A 21,661-nucleotide genomic window follows, 5' to 3' on the forward strand; every position below is an offset into this window, starting at 1 on the left:
ATATGTTATATAGGATAGAATAATACTGTACAATTCCAGGCTACAAAGTTAACCACTTGTCAGAGTTTTGACAATTTTGAAATTAAGCTATTACCCTGTTAAATCCAGGAGAGTAATATTCATTTGCAAGATGAATAACAATGTTCACTGCTGGTTCCTTTCCTTTTATTTTTTCCTCTATGTGGTGGATTCAAATCTTGAAATCTATTAAAAATCTATTAAAACTCCAGCATTAACCAGGTTATAATAAACCATCTGGGTACCCAGTGAAAAAACAATTATTGTGCTCCGCTGCAAAAGCCATGGAGGCTGATAATGATGTGAATGTGAGTGGGTGTCAGTTATTTACTTTGGACTAGCCTGTTAGGTGTAGTTTGCACAATTTACTGAACCGCATATGTTTTTTAGGCTAGCTTTATAATTGGTGCCATCTTCCAACACTTTGTTGATAACACTCTTGCTGAAAACAATATAAAAAAAAGAGCAGCATTGTCATTTTCCTCACTAATTACCTGAAAACTATGGTCATTAACAGTTAAAACATGGATCACTGTTTCTTACCCACCTTGTCTATTAAATATGGGCCATTACTGACAATTTTGAGAGGAATTAGAATCCACAAAAAAAGTCAGAAAGTTAAATAATTTTAAAGGACAAGCAACCAGTAATGTTGTTGCCATTAAGATAAATTGAGCAGTATTTTTTTAAGAATTAAAAGGTTCTAGCAAATTGCAAATTTCGTTGTTTTCCTTCAAGTGGAAATGAATGCTTTTCAAAAAATGTTTTAGCTACAGGCAATGAATTGTATTTAGACAAATATTTTACCTTATACATAGTACATCATGTATTGTGTGTATCTCTAAAATGTATTATCATTAACAAAACAATTTGACTTTATTAGTTAATGCAATCCTTAATTAATATTACTGACAACACATTTCCATGGACATGAATGGGTCAAGACTTATGGAATAGCGATGCAGCAAAACAACATGATTCAGAAACAGAATTTCTGCTTCATCACGTTTCTGTTTTTTCCACAGAGGGGCAGCGTTTCATCTTCCATCGACTTATTTTATCACATGTTTGGAAAGGGCTGAAGTTAGCGCTGGATGTCACATAACAACAAAGTGATGGGCAGTCACAAAGCTATAAAAGTGTGGACGTTTTACACATGTGCACTTCGACAGAGAAGTTATCAGACAAACATAGGACTTTTTTTGTGTCATGGCTTCAGGAACATAACAGAATAGCATCTTGCTGTGTTGATTTGAAAAAAATACAAGATTACACACGGATATAGAATTGCAATTTATTCTGTTGAGTGAGAAAAATAAGTAACGGGAAAAGGTAAAATGAGAATTAATGGGAGTCATCGGAACAGTAGCACATTACTGATCCCTCAGGAGCTCACTTTGGATCGACCTCCCTGGGTAGCCACCACTTTGGGCAGCTTTTTGATCTTTACAATTGTGGTAGATATTCTGGGCAATCTTTTAGTCATTTTTTCAGTTTACAAGAACAAGAAATTAAGGAATGCAGGTAAGAACACATTGAAAATAATTTCAACTACGCATCAAAAAAGGTCTATTTTATTCAGAATTGACACTGCTGCTGTGTTACATATTTAAGTTTTTCGAGATTTGGACAAAGAAAAGAGCGCTTTCTTGAGTTAAAGGCTGTTATTGGAAATAACTTGCTTTTAACATTGTACAATGCACCTTTGAGGGTAATGTACTTAAACTGTTTAATTTACAGAACTGCATCGTGGGGTATATATATATATATATATATATATATATATATATATATATATATATATATATATATATATATATATATATATATATATATATATATATATATAATATATATCGGTTAAGGTATACTAAATATCGTTGCTATCATTATCACATGTAAGTGTAATGTAGGATATACCCTACGGCATAGCGTTTTTTTTTTTTGTTTGTTTGTTTTTTTTTTTTTTTTTTTTTTTATCATAGTTGTTTACATTTAAATATAACATCAGGCACTTCGGTCTTCTATTCTGAAAGCTAACAAAAGCAAAACTAATAGCATTTTTCTTGATTTATATATCAGAAGTCAATTACAATTGTTAGATGTTGATCAAGCGTAATTTTCCGAATTCAAAAGAACAGGGAGAAAATTATTGACAAATGGAGAGAAGAACAGCAATCCAGCCAGAAAACGACACTGATTTAGGAAATCAAAAGACGTTGAGGCACCTACTGACACCATGAATTGTGCTTTATTCAGACCTAAAGTAACACATGCCATTCTGGCAAAAATTATTCAAAGCTATCTGTAAATCAATTTTAGATATCTATTTAATTTCTAGATATCACAGTTTGAAATTAAAATACCTTCAAAATGGTTTATTTACATATATTTCAAATTAATTTAAAAATATCTGACTGCAAACGATTTACAGATATCTAACTATTTCAAAATATGCAATTTGAGATATATCCGAATGATCATTTGGCATGCAATAATCCTAAAGTAATAAATATATACTGTTTGTATATAATGTGCTTTATGTATTTTTGAAGTAATAAGAATATACTGTTAGTTTGTTACAAATAGGGCATATAGTTATGAACTAACATCCGTATATCTTTGGGTAATTGCATACTCCATATTGCTGGCGCCCTCCCCGATTTCACGCAATTAAACAGAGTATACAGTATACAAAACTAAGGTGCAGGAAGTGGTTACTGTGAGGGTTTGCAGGAGTTGCAAATACTTCACTTTAAGATTAACCATAAGGTACAGCAACCATGAAGATGAAATGTGTTATTCTCCTTTCAGTTGATATTGTACTAAACATTTGATTTGTTCATTCTGATTACATTTTCAACAACAACAACAACAAAAAAAAAAAAGTTTCTGAACCATTTCAGATGTCTTTGTAATGTGTAAATGCTTTCCTATGATCCATCCTATTATGAATGTATTCAGTTAAATTGGTAAGTCAGGGTGATATGTTTTTGGCCTTTTAAGTTTGAGAAATACTCATTAAACTTAGCGTATCCTTTTATTCCCCTAGAGATTAGTAGTGCTGAGTTGTTACAAAATACCCCAAGCTATTTTTGGCAGCTGGTTTCACATGTACAGTGCAGCATTTAATTTTGAATGACAGTACTGTCCTGTTTTTCCATTATAATATGTGTATTTGTATTTTTTATTGTATAGTTTAGGCATAGTTAAAATCACAGAAAAATATTTACTTTTTCTGCAGTTCAACTACTAAAAATAAAAAAGTATATTTTTTTCTCCTATTATGAAACGTACAGTAGGCATTCATTTAAGCATTAATATCCAACAGGCGTACCTGCTAGATATAGTTTTAACAACAAGAATGTTAAGCTAGCAATAGACAACTTAGTTGTAGGCTGAAGCAGTTCACCATGCACTACACAGTGTGTTTGGGAATTTGAAGAAGCGCCTGACCGTATTTTGTTGTGTAATATACATAAACATGTGTTTTTAGTAATTAAATTACATGTTTTATTGTTGTATTAAAGGCAAGAACTGGTCAGTTTGCAGTCCCCAACAAGTATTGGGTCATTGGGCCAGGCCAATTAGTGGTCAGAATGTTTTCATGAGTAGACTCCCCTTTTGCTTTAATTGCTGCTTTTCCACTACACCTACACAAGACAGTTAAATTAGGTTCAGGTCAGGGCTTTCTGATAGCTATGATTGTCATTAGTTTCTTGAAGCAAGTCACTTTCACTACATTCAGTGTACGAATATTAGAACACACGTGGCTAACTGCCATACAATTCCACGATTGCTTGTAGAACGCCATTTTATCAAAAAAAAGATCACAATAGCGTTCAGCAATCATGTATCCATCTATTGTATTGGCTCACCAATAACTAGCGCACACTGAACTTGGAACATAATTAATACAAATGTCTACAGGGGACGTTCTTACAAGTGTGTAGTTTTCTCATGGTAACCCACTCCCAGTGATTCCTTAGATCCTCCTGATATCAGTATCAATTAATTTAAAGAAAATAATATGTGTAATACATTACCCAATTAAAAAAAGCAACTTCTGGGTAACATCTGTCTCAAGAAGTCAACACAGGGTTTATCTGGACATATTTTTTCTTCTTCAATTTAGTGATTTTGCAAAGCAGTTAAAATAACTGTATATAACCTAATCATAATTTAAAAGTTAAACATCAGGTTTAATTATTGCAGATCGTAACAATTCATTGCGTTCTTTTTTATTGTCATGTGACTGAAACAGTCAGATAATTTTGTACGGTACACTAAAAAAAATGTATACTAGCAAAACCGGGAACATTTTGCAATCTGAGTGTTTCCGACCAAGCTACCTGAACCAAACCAACATCGTAAGACCATCGTAAGATGAACATTTTGAATCTGCAGTGTTTCTCGAACATCACCGTAACTCCAGTAGCTCTTGAACGTCTGCTTCCGTTGTCTGCTTTAGTGGTCTGAGATAATCTTGAAATGTTTGTGGTGGTATTTACGCTTTAAAAAAAAAAATTCTTTATAGGAGAGAGAGAGAGAGAGAGAGAGAGAGAGAGAGAGACTTTTTGACTTTTAAGATCCTTTATTTAAATATTCCAAATAAAATCCATTAAAATTCAAATAAAGGTAAAACACAACAAAAGTTAAGATTCCTACTGCCTGAGCAAAATTTAAAAAATCCTAAAATACACCGTGTTCTCCTTAAAAACAGACTTTAAACAAAATAAAAGGATCATTAAAAAATCAATATTAAACAGTGTTTTTTTCTTTGTTGAAAACAGATAAAAGCCAAAATAAAACACTGTAAAACAAAAATTAAATAAAATTAGAACAAAAACTGGAGCTCCCCCTCCTCACTCACAGCACACAAGGTGTCTCCCACACACCACCTCTCCTGAAAGTCCTCCAGGTTACTGACCAGTTTAAAATACTCAAACTCTACTCTGATCTGGCTGACCACGAGCACCCTGAACTGAACCACTAAACTGGTCAGTCCAGAACCAGAGAGTTGATTTTTCCTTGTCTTTAAAATAGCCAATTTTGCCTGTCCAATTAAAAAATTAATAAGAACACACCTGTTTTTCATTTTAAAACTGTATAGAACCCCAAAAATAAAAAGCTCCTTACTAAAAACGACCCCTAAATTATTCAGGATTCCCTGCAGTAAATTAAAAAGTGGCCGCAGCCTCTCACACTCACTGTAGGCATGAAAGAGAGTTTCCTCTGCTGAGCAAAAAGTGCACTGCTCACTGATGCTGGGGTCCACTCTATGGAGAAACCTGCCTGTGGACACAATGCAGTGTAGAATCTTCCACTGCAGGTCCCCCACTCTCTTGGTGAGAGGCGGCTTGTACAGCACCCTCCACACCGGCCTGTGCCCCTCCTCTACAGCCAAGTAAGCTCGCCACTTAGAGTCTACCAGACCCCTTAGCCTACTATACTCTGTGGCTTTAACACACAATTTGTATATATGTTTTCCATTCATTGTGTGAAAGATAATTTCCTCCACATTCTGCAATTTAAGCAAAGTCCCTCCATTCTCTCCACCGCCCTCACCTTCCTCACCTACTGCTGGTGACACGATCATCCCTGGAAATAAGGAAAGCTGTCTCTGCTCTGTGCCTCTGGACAACTCCTCCCTCAGGACTGCCTTGAGCCGCGGGGAGAGGCAGCCCCTCAACTCACCCATCAGTCTTTCTGCAAGCCTCTCTGAGTGCCAGCCTAGCTGTGCAGTTAGCTGGGAGGCAGTTAGCCAGCAGGAGAGCTCAAGGTTTAACAGGTGGACCATCCTGGTTACACCTGCTTTTAAAAAACTGGCACAGAGCGTCATCGACTGGAGGAACTTAACTGGAAAGAGTGGATTAAAAAATAGGGGCTCCTCAAACAGGTCCTGCCCTGTCAAGGACTCCACATCCCTTTCCACCCTCACCAGCTGCCAGGCTTTTAAAATACTTTGATAAAAAGGAGGAAGTCCTGCTTTACTAAAACTGGTGTTCTCAATTAAAAACAGGTGTTTTCCTAACCCCAGCCCCCCAAATCTATTGAGAAGGAAACAGGCCAGCCTCTTCCAATGAGCCTCCTCCTCAGTGTACAGGAGTCTCTGAACCGCCTGCAGTCTGAAGGCTGCCACCCTGCTGGCAATGCTGACTAGCCCCTGCCCCCCCTCATCACTAGGGAGGTAGAGGACTGCCGGCCTCAAACTGTGTCTCCCGCTCCAAAAGAACTCCAGCAACACTCTCTGGATCTCCTTCACCAGGCCCTGGGGTGGGTCCAGGCATACCAGCTTGTGCCACAAGCTAGAGGCCACCAGATTATTAATAACAAGCACCCGGCCCTTGAAGGACAGTTGAGCCAGCAGTCCCTTCCACCTCTGCAGCCGCCCCCTCACCCTGTCCAACAAACCCTCCCAGTTCTTTTTCATGTAGTTTTCTGTTCCGAGGTGCACCCCCAACACTTTAATACCTGTTCTGTTCCATTTCAGCCCCTCAGGCAGGAAAGGAGGGGTGCCCTCATCCCAGCTGCCTGACAGGAAGGTGTCACATTTTGCCCAGTTTACTCTGGCAGAAGATGCTCTCTGGAACTCATTTAGAGTCTGCTGCAGCGCTTGGACATCTGCATCCCCACTCACAAACACAGTCACATCGTCTGCGTAGGCAGACACCTTCACTGTGGCAGAGGAGGGTGTGGAGGGCGAGGAGGGCACTGTCCATCCAGATAGCCTGACCCTCAGCAGGTGCAGCAGGGGCTCTATAACCAGTGAATACAGCAAACCAGACAGGGCACAGCCCTGCCATACCCCTGCACACTGGGAAGGGCTGACTCAGCCCATTGTTGATCTTTAAAATACTAAAAATGTTGGAATATAAAAGCCGAATATAAGAAATAAAACCAGGACCGAACCCAAAGGCTTCCAGTGTATGAAAGAGGTAGGTGTGGTCGACTCTGTCGAAAGCCTTCTCTTGATCCAGGGAGACCATTCCTACATTAAAATCACAAATATCACTTACAGTTAAAAAATCTCGAATAAAAAACAAGTTATCAAAAATAGAGCGACCCGGTATACAATATGTTTGATCCATATGTATTACAGTTCCAATAACTCTTTTTAATCTATTAGCGATTGTTTTGGACAAAATCTTTAAATCAGAACATAAAATTGACACAGGTCTCCAATTTTTAAGCTGGCAAAGGTCTCCCTTCTTGGGCAGCAGTGTAACCACTGCCCTACGGCAGCTAAGAGGCAGTTCCTTGTGGCTGAGGCTCTCTCTCAGAACCTGGAGCAAATCCTCCCCCATTATATCCCAGAAATTATTATAAAATTCTGCTGGCAGTCCATCGATCCCGGGAACCTTTCCGCTGGAGAGCTGCTTGACAGCGGCGGTCATCTCCTGGTGGGTCAGCGGTGCGTCCAGCTGAATCTGCTCCTTCTCACTGAGGCTGGGTAACCCCTGGAGCAGCCGCTCAGTGTCCTCTATGTTGCACAGTTCTTTATTATAAAGTTCCTTCCTACCAGGAGTCCTGACACAACACAGCTGTCTACTGTCCACTCTCTTCCTCTCCAGGTTGAAGAAGAAACTAGTGGGGGCATCCATGTCTCTCAACTCCATGAATCTGGAACGCACAATCACCCCCTTCACTCTTTCCTTCAGCAAGCTCCCCAGCGCGATTTTCTGCTCTTTTAGGTTCTCCAGAGTCTGTTCTTTAAATTCTGAATTTAAACTTTCCTCTAGGAGGAGGATTTTGGACTCCAGTTCTCTCACGGCTGTGTTCAGTGACCTGGTTGCATTTATAGTATATTGTTGACAAAAACATTTGATTTGTATTTTGCCAATGTCCCACCACTGTCTTAAATCTTTATATTGTGCTTTTTCTTTTTTCCAAATTATCCAAAAAAGTTTGAATTGTTGCTTAAATTTTACATCTTGTAATAATTTTACATTGAAATGCCAGTAAGATGCTCTGTGGGGTTCTGATTGAATTATTACTGTAATTAATAGACAGTGGTGGTCAGAGAGACTACTGGGGATGATTCTTGCTGTGATAAATTTATTTAAATCGTTTTTTAGAAGTATAAAACCGGTCTAGTCTTGCTCTATATACACAGTCTGTGTGATACTGAGACCAGGTGTATTGTCTTGAACTGGGGTGCAGGCATCTCCATATGTCAACCAGGTCACTGGACTCTAACAATGCAGCCAACTCTCTGGAGGACTGAGGGTGTGGTTCATCATTATTTCTATCAATATTAAAATTAACAGTACAATTAAAATCTCCTCCTACTACCACCACATCATTATTATTAATATTAAAAAGAGCTTGCTTTAATTTCTTAAAAAATAAAATTCATTCCCCCCCTCTATTGGGGGCATAAATATTAATAAAAACATACACTGTACTGCCCAGCCTAGCTCTTACTTTTAAAATCCTCCCTTTCTGGATTTCATCCATATCTAGTAAAACTGCCCCCAGGCTGGGTTTAAAAAGCACGGCTACTCCTGCACTAGTACTAGCGCCGTGACTAGTAGTTTATATCTCGCCCATCATATTTGTTTCCATCGATTTTAATTTGTTTGAATTTCAGAAAGTTAAAAAACAGTGAGTGGTGTTTTAATCACTATTTTAGTGTTTTGGTGCACCTTTATTTTGTAGTATGTTTTGTAATTCATGTTCTGTTAACCCACAAAATTGGTGTTCAGCCATTTTTTCTTGTGAAAAGTGGAGGGGAGAAAGGCATTCCTTTGAAAAAGGGGCGGGACTGACAGTGATGTGAACCAATCACATGACAGATGTAGACTATTGACTGGTGGTGTAAGGATGTTAGGGCAGTAGTTCAATCTATGTTTCCCCCTATGATGAGTTTTTAACCAATCACAGGCCAGGATTTCAAATCACTGATTCATATATAAATGAACGTAAAGATTTATCGAAAGCCGCTGCAGTTAATAGTAAAATCATCTTCAAATACCAAGTACTACCATTATTGGGAAATGGCCCCCTGGATAAAAAATCCAGGCTGAAAACTGACAATTCCAGTGTTCCTGAGATGCCTGGTAACCCTAAATCAGTAGCACTCAGCAAATCTATATTTGCATGATAGAAGAAAATCTCTCGCCACTGTATTTTCCAATTTCCTTATGCTTAACATGGTTTTCTCGAAGGTGATTGGCTTCTCTTTTAATTATGTGAATATGAAGGCATTGCAAGTGACGATGTCAGTATGACTAGGCACTACTGTAAAATGACCAACCATTACGTAAAACAATGTGTAGTTAATTTACATTTATTTAGAATGCATACTATTTTATGCACTCTGATTGGTCCAAATCAATATGTGTACTAGATATGTGTTTTTTACCCTGATGGTCTTCCATACTGCACCACTCTGCTGGTAGATACACACGTATGACATACCTTTCAACATTGCGCTGTGTATAAGCTGTTCCTCCTTGCTTCTCAAAGCTGCAGGTTTCACTCTATGTGATATCGGATGCAGAGCCAATGTGGCAAATATTGCTGGGTGAAGTGATATTTTGCATCAGAGTTGTTTTTATGCTATTTTATCTTGACTGTGTTAACTCATAGGAATACATGGGTAGCCATATGCAGGGAAAAATGCCGCCCAGGACCGTGTGGTACCGCACCTTTCATGTGTGTCCAGACCTTCAGTGTTCTCAGGTAATATTAGGAAAAAAAAATGGTATTTTGAAAATAATAATAATACCTCAAGAACATCTCGGTTAACACATTCATTATAAATTACTAAACTGTCAACGTTCATATTTGCAACCAATCAGAACTGCGGGTGGTTTTATCCATGTTGCTAAAATGAACTGGCGGCTATCCTCGTCTGAATTATCACGCTCTCTTTCTGAAGAGGTTAGACTAAGGTAGTCTAACATTAACAGCTTATACAGGTACTATTGTATTGTGTTGGAATTATTCCCTTCATTCATGATATTTGTAGATCTGCGTGCAGACGACTTTGCTTCATGTGTAGCTATGGGCGACAATTGCAGAAATCAACGCTGTCATGTCACATCAGCGTGTCACGTTTACAACGCAGTGCACTGAAGCTTGTTGTGGTTTGAACACTTTGTGAATTAAGATAATCCATCACAACAACAGGGGCTGTAAAATGTGACATAAGTATTCAGAAACATTTTCTATTAAAATAAGTATGTTGATGTTCACCATATTGACTTTTATCCTCTAAAAAAACATTATTTGTGAAATAGTTATTTTCACAATTTGTGAAATTCATGTTGTAAAAATATTTTAAAAGTTTCAGAACAATTTCTTTTTTCTTTTTTTTTATTTATTTACGTATACATTTTATATTGTTTTAAGCAATAATGAAATACAACAGTTTCAGATCTTCATGTGCCCGTTAAATTTATTTAAAAATTGTATTTACATTGACAGTTGAGTAAGACGACTGTATATGATATAAAGAGTTTCAAACAATAAAAAAGAATCCCGTCCTCATTTAATTTGACTTTTCTTCTTTATAAAAAAATATCTAAATAAGCTACCTTAGTGGCAGGATACAGCTTTATTTAATTTTCTGACCTCTTATTTTTATTTATTTGTTAAATGTATTATAGAAGTAGTATATTTTATCCTGCAAAGTTTAAGAAAAAACAGACAGTGTTTTACTTGATCACAGCTATTACTTTAATAGAAGTAAAACAACATATTGATAAAAGTATATGTTTTTCCTTCAGCAATAGAGGCAACTGTCAGGGCTCGAATTACTGAGTGGCTGCGGGTGGGGTCAGTCCCTTTAAGCTTCTCCAAATAATTTTATATCCAAAGCTCCTTTTTAACATGTTTCACTTAAAACAGAAAGGAACTTGTTAATTGTGTGATGACATTTCCTGCAATGTTTGTGCAGTTTTCCAATACCAATCAATGATATGTTTTTCAGTACCAATCAGTGATAATTGATTGGTACTGAAAACATATCTGCATTTTACAAAGGCTAATGCTTATATTAAGGAAGATTAAATAGTGTTTCTTTCGTAAGTAAAGAAATGGCAACATTTCATTTGATCACAAAAGGAATACAATTTCATTGCTACAGTTTGAGCCATGTCTCAGCCTATGCTGTTAACTCAAAAAAATAAACTCCAGCCAAGATCAGCAAATAAATTAGCCTTCGTAAAATCTGTAGTTGTCTAATTCAGATTATCAGAAGACGCTTTCTCATAATCATTGATTGGTATCGAAAAACATCAATGAAAATAATTGAATAGGCAGGCAATTTCATCAGGAAACACATTTTTAACAGGTTACTTTCTGTTTTAAGTGATACCTGTCAGCTTACCGCATGTAAATAGGGAATTTGGAAACACAACTATTCAGAGAAACTTAGAGTGGTTGCCTACCTGGACTGCTATTTACCATAGCAATTACTTCAGAAGGGAATTCCTGTTTCTTCAAACAGAGCGGCTTCTAAACAAAACTAAAAAAGCCGATTATCTGTGAAAGGTCGGGATATGAGTGATGCAGTGGGCCTCATTATTGCACACAGTCAAAATATAGGATATTTAACACATTTCATCACCTTTAAAAGTAATAGTTTAATAGTAGAAAGTGGCTGAAACATTTTTTCTAGTACAGTAGTCTCTGGCTAAAAGAACACCCCTCAGGAAGCAAGCAAGGTGTTCACTGAGACGGAGTTAGCCACAAGACATTATGATTCAATCAATAAATAAATAAATACATATGTATTACTTGTCATGACGCAAGTGCATCAACATAAGAAATTAACTGAATAAGTAAAAGCAAAACAATAGGCAAGTGTATGTTAATAATAATAAAGTAACTGATAAACTAAAGTTAATAAAACTAAAGCAAAATAACACAGTTAAAAAGTTTAAATCGCTATGTACTATGAAATTAGCTGTTGGGTGTATTTCGGGCTATCACAATGGCAGAGGCAAAAATAAAGGGAGTTACTTAGGGTTAACTGAACGTTAATAACTAACTGGCAAACTAAATTAACACAGCACCCCTACACACGTTTACAAAATGCAGCAGCAATATACAAAACATTCACATTATTTATCAGAAGGGTGAACACCAAATTGCTCGGCGACTTGTGTCTGATACTGTTTTTTTTCAAGAGCTCAAACAATTTCCAACTTTGTGTAGCAAGAAAAACAGAGGCGCATTTTGCCGTTTGTTTACATACCATTTTGTAGCAATGCGGTGCACTTGTGGAAATCAGAATACAAAAAACTTCAATGATATGACAGTGGTTCTGGGAAGATTTAATAAACCAATCAGTGCCCCTCAAGACACTCTTGTGATGATAAGTCGCTTTTTTTGGCAAAACAGTACTGTATCTCCATTGTGAACAAATCACTGTCGGTGCCATGAGGGTGTTCTTTTAAGCAAAGTTCCTGTACATTTAGCCGGAGCATTTACAATGGGAGAAATCAGTTTCACCACAAGGGTGTTCCCTTAAGTGAAGTGTTCTGTTAGGTGTTCCTATATGTGGAGGCGAGTATCTATTAATTATGACACTGTAATAATCCAAGCAGAAACTGCTATAGGAAAAAAATATATATACAAACAAATATCATGTCGTATAAAATGGCAAGTGTGACAGGATGGCTGGGTGGGTGACGTCAGACCAGGAAATACACAGGCAAAGTACTGTGGGGTGAATCGCCAATGTGCTTGTTCTTTTAGAAATCACACAAAACCAAACAGTACTGTGGCCAAAGTAAACAAACCCAAAAACAGGATGTACAGTCCAGTGAAATCCAGGGGTGAAGTGTAGATCGTGAAACGGAGTGCAGTGCTTGGGTGCAGGTGCAGTTGATAGTCCTGCTTCCCGGGTTTGGGTATTGGCTTGATAGCGACAGTTCCAGACAGGGCAGAGTGCAGAAGGGACATGCTGGGTTCCTGTGCAAGTGCTTCTAGCGCTGGAGAGTTTGGGTGCAGTACTGGCTCAAGAGCGTCAGTTCCCAAGATGTCAGCAGTGGCCTGGATAAACACAACAGGCAAACAGACAAACAAACTAAATGCTTAACTCCCGAAAGTTCTTGTTCTCTCACCAATCTCCTTCCAGCACGACACGTAACTTTACAGTACACAAGAACAAAACGAACCAACCCCTTTCCGGCAGCTGTTTATATTGATGTCGCTGTCCTCAAATTGGCAATTAATTAGCCAGTTTGAAGGCAGACACATTCCATACGAGTATTTCTGGCAGGAAAGGTTTTTAACTCCTTCCCTGCCAAACAAACAACAACGTTATAAAAATGACTCTATGAAGTAACCATTTAATAAATAGAAATATTGAGATATATAATGTTTTCATACAGGAAATGCCTGTTTTGCAGATTGGACACTGGAGGCTAGCCTAGAGATAGAAATAGAGAAAGAGAGAGAGAACGGTGGAAAGTTATTCACAATATTTCCATACTGTCCCAGTTTAAGGACTTAAAGCTCTGGTCACCGTATGGATACAATATACTAAGCAAAACGGTAATCAATTAGTAAGGGTCTTTGTTTTGTTAATTTTATTTTATTTTTTTAGTATTTACAGAAAAGTTACAGTAGTAAACAATCAAAGTGAAATTCTAATTAATGGATAAAACAAAACATGTAAAATGAATATATACTAATAAATCCACATTTTACAATTCCATTTACTGTGTGAATCTCAGAAAAGGTGAATTTTTCACATCAGATACGGTAAGTCATTATTAACATGGGTTATGTTTTTCGTCAAGACGTCAATAAAATTAGCTCAAAGCAGCTCAATCCTACACCACTCCATTGACTCAATAGAAAAACCTCTTTATAACCTTATCCCTTTGCGCGCACATGACGAAAGTATTCATAGAGAATCAGTGGAGTATTGTGGTGCAATTGAATTTCTTTGACTTAACCAAAGACCAGTGGCGACTCGTTGGAGGAGGCAGAGGAGGCACTGCCTACTCAATAATTATGTATTTATTTATATACAACATATTTAAAGTGACCAGACAGCCCGTTTTAGATGAGACATTCCCAGTTTTGGAACACTGCTCCCAGTGTCCCCGGAACTTTCCTTGTAATTACAAATGTAAAACAGAAAACAATTGATTGCATAAGTATTCACCCCCTGTGCTATGGCACACCTAAATAAGATCTGGTGCAACCAATTGTCTTTAGAAGTTACATAATTAGTTGAATGGAGTCCACATGTGTGCAATTAAGGTGTTTAACCTGATTTCAGGTTAAATACACCTGTCTCTGGGAGGTCGCACAATTGGTTAGTACATTTCCTAACAAAAACTACATCACGAAGATGAAGGAGCATTCAAAGCAAATCCGGAATAAGGTTCTTCAAAAGCACCAATCAGTGCGATCCTCAAGAGCCCTCCTGCTGCTCCTTTTCGGCTCCCTATATCAATAGATATCCTTCACTCTATAATCTTTACCCTCAGAAATAGCTGCTCCTGTCCATTCAATGAGCTGTCCTTGGAAGTTATATGTCTAACGTTGATTATTTCCTCCAGAGCTCAAGCTCCATTTCAAAACGTAGCCTTCTCTCTCGTTTGGGCCATTTCAATTTTGCAATTCGCATCATTTCGCAAGGTCGCACTTTCATCTCCCGTCTGCTCGCTCTTTCTACCACTACGAAGTCTCTCGATGCCTCCATCATCATCCCAGATGAAGCCAGGAAAGACATTGAGTCGTGGTCCATCCTCCTTAACCACTGAAATAGACTTTCTCTGTTTTCTCCATATCAGCTCCGGACATGCTCCTGTTTACAGATGCCTCGCACACAGGGTTTGGAGGATTCTTTGGCTCACAATGGTTTTCAAGTCCCTGGCCCCAGGAAATTCATTCCCTGTCTCCTCAGTTGAAATCTTCCCCCCTTTTGGAACTTTATCCTATAGTAGTCAGCTCCCTGCTCTGAAGCCACCTGTGGCCCAAAAAATCAATGGTATTCTTCAGTGATAACTCCTCTCAGTGACCAATAACGTCATTATTCAGGTCCGCCACGTACCTGGTACCTTTAATAACGCTGCTGACGCTTTATCTCGTCTGCAGGTCCCATGGTTCCACAGCCTAGTTCCAAAAGCAGATCCCAACCCGCAGCAGGTGCCTCCATTCAGCCAGTTAATATTCATCTAAATTCCTCTCTCTGGTCTCCTCCAGTCTGCCCGCTGTTTTATGGAGAGCGCTTTAGCCCCATCTACATGCTCAGCTTACTCTACTGCCTGGTCCTCCTTCACCTCCTTCTGTGCCCAGAATCGGATCTCTCACTCCACCCTCTCACAACCTCGATCCTTCCTCCATCAGAAACTACATATCAGGCATTCAGTATCAGTTTCGCCTTCAGTCCATTCCTTCTCCCCCTCTCATTTCCATATCTGAGGTTCGCCTGACAATCCGAGGCATGGAGAAGAGCCTCTCTCCTTCCTCCACTTCTAGACAGCCCATTTCTTCGGACATTCTTCTTCTTTTAATCTCCATCCTTCGCCGTAGTTGCTTCACTCCTTTCAATGACATCGTTATGGAAGCACTGCTTAGCTGCTTTTTTCGGATTCCTTTGCTGCTCAGAGTTCTCTGTGCCAACATCCTCAAGTTTCCCAGCCTTAGGATTGAGGTGCTCTGACCTCACCCAAATTCCTGGGGGACATTACATTCTCTTTATCAGATCTTCCAAAACAGATCAGCTTCATAAGGGTCAGTACTTTCAGTTCTCAAAAATTGACTCTTCTCTCTGTCCTAGTTCCGCGCTAACCAAATACCTCGCCTCCAGGATTTCCTGTCTTCCTACAGATCCTCTTTTTATTGACTCCTCAAGAATAATCATTACAAGACATTGGTTTTTCTATCACCTCAACTCCCTCCTGACTCGGACTGGGTTATTCTCAAGTCTCTACTCCTCTCACTCTTTCTGGATCGGAGCAGCCACATCCGCAGCACGAGCAGGAATCAATCAGTACCTGATAAAAACATGGGCGGTTGGTCCTCTTCAGCAGTCGGGTTGTACATCAGATCCTCCCCTTCAGACATTGCAGCAACTCAAAAGTCCTTTGTTAGTATGCCACAACCTTGCTATCCCGTCTCCCTAGTTTCTTTTCAGGTCCAAGCACCTTTCTGCCCCTTCTGGTTGGCCAAGACCCCACCTGCCGAGCTGGGCCCCGCCAAGGGGGGGGTTCTCTATTTTCGTCTCTCCAACACGGACCCGAGACACTTTATCCTAACTCTCCACTTCGCCCAGCTGCCAGCCATGCTGCCTAAGGATGCTGCACTGAGTAATGACGGATCTATCCCTGTGTCTTTTATGTCTCTCATCGAGAGTGTCTTTATGTTTGTCTTCTCATTCTCGTTGTTCAACCAGCAGCTAAGAGACGCCGCCTGGCTAACGACCTGGACTGAGAGCTTTGTCTTTATTTGTTATGTCTCTCATTCTCAATAGCCGCTCAGCGCTGCGTATGCGGCCAGAACCGGTGAGATATGAGAGTTCAAAGTGTTTTACACCATACGTCTTGCCCAGTTATTTTCTTCTCAAGCTGTCCAGCTCTATGTATTTCTTTGTTACACAAGCACCCCTATTCCTGAAATCCAACCCCATTTATACTACTCTACTCAAGCTCTTGTAAGCGACCAGTGAAATATATATATATATATATAATCACAAATGTTGTGTGTGTGTGTGTGTGTATGTGTATGTATATATATATATATATATATATATATATTATATATATTATATATATATATTTCACTGGTCGCTTACAAGAGCTTGAGTAGAGTAGTATAAATGGGGTTGGATTTCAGGAATAGGGGTGCTTGTGTAACAAGGAAATACATATATATATATATATATATATATATATATATATATATATATATATATATATATATATATATATATATATAAACTTATATAACTGTTTGTCACTAACATATGCACCAGTGACAACAGCTGTTGCTCTTGACTTGCTGATTTGTTTATATAGAAACCTCTTATAAAAGGATACAAGGTTAAAGGGTACACAAATGGCAAATGAAGTGCATATTTTTAAAAAAATAAACAGAAGCTAATACATGTAATAATAATAAATAGAACTTTGAGTGCTGAATGAAAAACTATTGGGAACCTTCCAAAAACAGTTTAGTCTTGTGGGAATTGAGATGCTAAAATGGCAAGAACCTTGACAGGCTGTTGGGAATATAAACTAAAAACATAAATGTCATAATCAGTTCACATGCTCCTTAGTCCTTATCTGTAACATTCAAAATTTAGCTAAAAAAAAACAAAACAAAACATAATTGCAATTAGAAAATGAATCAGTGATTGCCTTTAACCCGATTGGTCAATATGAGGTCCTGAATCTGGTAAAGGACCTCACATGTTATCTCTCAAACTGTTTATAGCTGTTCCAAATCAATCCACTGGAAAATATGTACAATACATGCAGTATTTTAGAAATTAAACAACAGGATGCAGACTGATTACTTTCAACAATTTTATTCAGCATATAATAACACAGGCAGTGTGCTCTCTTCTCTAACAAAGTCAGGAGGCTTTAAATAAACTTCATGAACACACTGTGATCCAGTTACTGATCAACACAATCAGCATTAACACATGTAGGCTACTAGATATTTTAAATTAGAAACTTTTTTGTACTTGTTCATTTCACTAATACATTTTAGGATCAAACTGTCACTTAAACACTGAACTGTGCACAAATACATGAAACTGCACTCAAGTCCTAGTTAGAAAATAAAGAGTTGCCAGGATTTTCTTTCTTTTACATGTTCACAAACCATATTCACTTTTGTGCATGAGGTACCTGAATTGAAGAACAGCTTATTGTATTCTTTAGTATTGAGGTATTATTTAGGCTATTGGAAATACCCACGATGCAACACAGTTCACGGCTAGGATAATGAAGCCCAGTGCTTAATTTGTACTGAGAGAGGTGCCGGGGTGCAAGCAGTGACAGTACCCGTCCTTAAGAACCGTAATTTCAGAGACTTCACGTTTATTTTTTAGCCTCTAGATATATTCTGCTATAGACCCGTACACCTTTACCCAGGATTGCTCTCCTGTCGCAACACCATCGCTAACACGCCACTCGGCTGCCTAACAAAATGGTACACGAACATCCCTGGCACCAGACTGTCTCTATCGTTAGTGCACACATCTTTATGCCTGACTGAAAAGCTAAGACAGCATGCACCAGCCTAAACGCACCAGGCTGTGCCCCGGTAAAGCCATGGCACAAATTAAGCGCTACTGCACCACAATTCTGAGCAAACCACATTACTCATTGAATATTGAGGAAGATGTTTGTATTCATTAGCAACAAAAAACAGTGCTGCATAAAATCATGAACAAATTAACTTTAAATGTTTTTTTTGTTTATTTTAAATCAGACATTTTCTAACAGCAATAGAACCCTCAGAAGAGGGCTGTACCATCTGGTAGGGCCTTCTCATTATGTTAAATGCCCTCGCTGTCATCTTGGGCATTTAAATGCACGTGGTGAGCCTCACCTGATCGTAAAGCCCTCTTCACATTCGAGTGCTTAAATAATTAAAATAAACTAAACAGTGACCACATATTAGATGTTTACAAAGTAATAAGGACTCAGTATATTGTCCTATGTTGGTAATATGATCACTTTAAAGAGTATCAGGGTTCCGAAAAATATAACGTTACATGCCCCCACGTGTTGCTACAACTGTTTAAATAATGTAACTGTAATTTTTCTTTTCATTGTTAACATCCTGACAACGTTTTACACTTATAACTTTTAAATCTGTTTCAAAGCTGTTTTCAAAATGGCCGCTCTAGTCCACTGACACCCTTGTGAAAAAATAGTACACTTCTGTACACTTTAAATATACTGAAAGTATACTAGATGTACTTCTAATATACTAATCTAAAGTATACTTGAATATTATTTACTAATTTTGTACTTTTAGTACACAAAGTACACTTAAATGTATGTTCTAATAGTGTATTTTTAATATACTTACATTATGTTGACTATTTTTTAAATATTTTATTATACTTAAATGATTCTTTACCTTTGCCTTGTTTTATTTGAAAATAATTTCAGAATATAATTTATTAGTGAAACTAACTCATTTTTTTTCTAAAGGAATTACATAAAGCTGTAATAAAAGTATGTCTTACTTAAGTTTCATTTGTAATAAATAATTTATTATAACAAAGTAGATAAAAGGGTAGACTGTGATAGACTGGCTTCCCGTCCAGGGTGTAGTCCTGCCTTGCGCCCTGTGTCTGCTGGGTTAGGCTCCGGCTCACCGCGACCCTGTAAAGTATTAAGCAGTTAACGATGATGGATGGATGGATGGAAAACCAAAAAAAGGATAAGAATTGTATTTTTGCACTTAAAGTAATCTGGTCCTGTTTTAAGAACACTGGGATTACTCATGGTTTACTAAAACAAAACAATTTAAAATCGTTTAGTCTTTACATTATAATTACTTTCTTCCCTTAATTTCTTTCAAAATTATAGTTTTATAACTCATCAAGGTTACATAGTAAAACCAACCCATATCATCGGAAAACCCATCCGTTTACTCCACAATCGAGTGGTTTCTTTTTTTGATCCTCTGGTAGGAACTAAAATGAAACAGCATGCCACTCACAATGAAACAATTCTAACATCAATAACTGCTCAATTGTAAGTTTATGCAGGACAGAGATATTGTGTTGTGCTGCAGAAAGACCAAAGACTCTTACATTTTCATTTAAACGTTCAGAATTTGCAGTTTCTGTACTGTAGTTCTGTAGTTCACAGTAGAACTGTGGCACATTCTCACTGGCATTTGTCATGCATTGTTTGAGCCTGCTGTGGTAAACTTCTCCACATTAAGAATCACTTAATAATCTGCACTGGTACATGTGTAGTACCATTGACATGCTTCAAAAGCGTTCCGATAAATTATTCAAATGAAATTGAAATGAAATGAATTTCTAACATTTGACAGAATGTGTGTTAACAAGTGACATTAAATGTCACATGTTCAGTTCCATACAATCTCTGGAATTCAATCACAGACTTTTTTAGCTCTAATTCTGCAAAGTCCACATCACACAGTTTTACATTTTCTTGAAAAAGAACATACAGTAGATAACATAAACTAAAAGGAAAAGATAATTCCAGAATTTTTTGGACAAAAAATTAACATCTAACATCTAACACAGGCAATGCATAAAACAAAAAGAAAGCTCTCCATTCAGAGGCCTTCCAGAATTTTTGATCCAGTGTTCAAGTCACCTCTACAGGGGGTTGAATTGCTGCCAACTTCTGGTTAATCAGTTCAGTTTTAGTTCCTATGTACCACTCATTTTCATGATCACAAGAATCAAACCATCGACTAGTTAATTGTCTAGTTACACCTAGGCAGACTCTGCTGATACTCTGGTACAAAGCCATTAATGATCTGGAACTTGTCAAGCTTCATTAATGCAGATGGACCCTTAACCCCACATACTGCCTCTTTCGGTGTAACTGACATTGCATGGTTATAATGCTCTTCCTCTGTTCTAAGGGTAGGCTCTGGTCTGCTAGAAGGATATGGACCTCCTCCTTTGTGGTAATAAAAACTACAACCGTACACACCATTGAACTGTTTTGTATTTCTGAGAAGTGGCCAGGCAACAGAATCAGAGCTACAAAGCAGTAAATACACTATTGATAGATGTTCCCTACTTTGTGTGTCTTTCAACTTGATGCCATTTGTTTCCAATGACAGCCTCAGTCACACAGGGAGTTAAAAGTGTAAACATATTTGTTTTGTTTTTTTTAGTCCAAACCATAGACATGGCACAAAAATGTTCCTCTTGCGCTCATATGGCTCTAGCTCAATTACCTGACACTGTATTGGCCAAATCTGGTATTTTTAACTTCTGAAAACTGGGATTCCTTCACGGTTCCAGAGCAAGGTCAGATCATCCTCCTCCAACTCTCCACTGTGAACTAACTTCTGGTATTCTTCTCCATATTGTATATCACTAAGCACACCCTCCACGCTCACTTCTTTGGACAGATTGAAATTATGATACTCCAGAAGGTCTTTAATATGAGAGGATAAACTCAACACGAGAAAAAAACAGCCACTATTCAAATTTAAATTTGCATCAAAATCAGATTTACATTTACTACATTGTGTTAGATAATGTTGCCTGGTTCCCAAGTATTTTGAACAAAGTCAAAATGTGGTTCATAATGTCCAAACTCTCCATAGGCTCTTTGAAAAAGATACTTTGTTGTTGGTGCTAATCCTGGGAAATGCTCATTAAACAATTTAAGTAGATGTTCAAGAGCTTTTCCAGTCAGACTGTGTCTGAAAACGTATGACATCAGCATAAACAGACTGTTCTTTTGTAAGAGGTGCTCCAGGGCAGAGAAGATCATCACCACCATTTTGTTTTTTTCTAACATTTGGTTCCTCCTATTAGTTTGTTAACATTACCACTGGAATCGGTACTACTTAAATTAGGAATTTTCTCTTCTGTAGCATATTGGATATAATTAAATAATTTATATGATTTTTGTATAACAACGACAAACATAATGTTTTATTATTATTATTATTATTATTATTATTATTATTATTATTATTA

The 21,661-nt window shown here is 37.7% G+C and overlaps 1 protein-coding gene across 1 annotated transcript in view; it reads left to right on the plus strand.

Moving 5' to 3' along the window:
* The first annotated feature begins 1,210 nt into the window (after window positions 1-1,210).
* LOC121320405 (melatonin receptor type 1A-A) overlaps window positions 1,211-21,661 on the plus strand; it is a 31,036-nt gene continuing 10,585 nt past the window's right edge. The window contains exon 1 of the mRNA XM_041258702.1: window positions 1,211-1,542. Within this exon, the coding sequence (XP_041114636.1) occupies window positions 1,356-1,542 (187 nt within the window). The 5' untranslated portion in view covers window positions 1,211-1,355. The remainder of the gene's footprint in view (window positions 1,543-21,661) is intronic.

The sequence above is a fragment of the Polyodon spathula genome, chromosome 1 (genome assembly GCF_017654505.1).
Source record: "Polyodon spathula isolate WHYD16114869_AA chromosome 1, ASM1765450v1, whole genome shotgun sequence".
Taxonomy (NCBI): Eukaryota; Metazoa; Chordata; class Actinopteri; order Acipenseriformes; family Polyodontidae; genus Polyodon; species Polyodon spathula.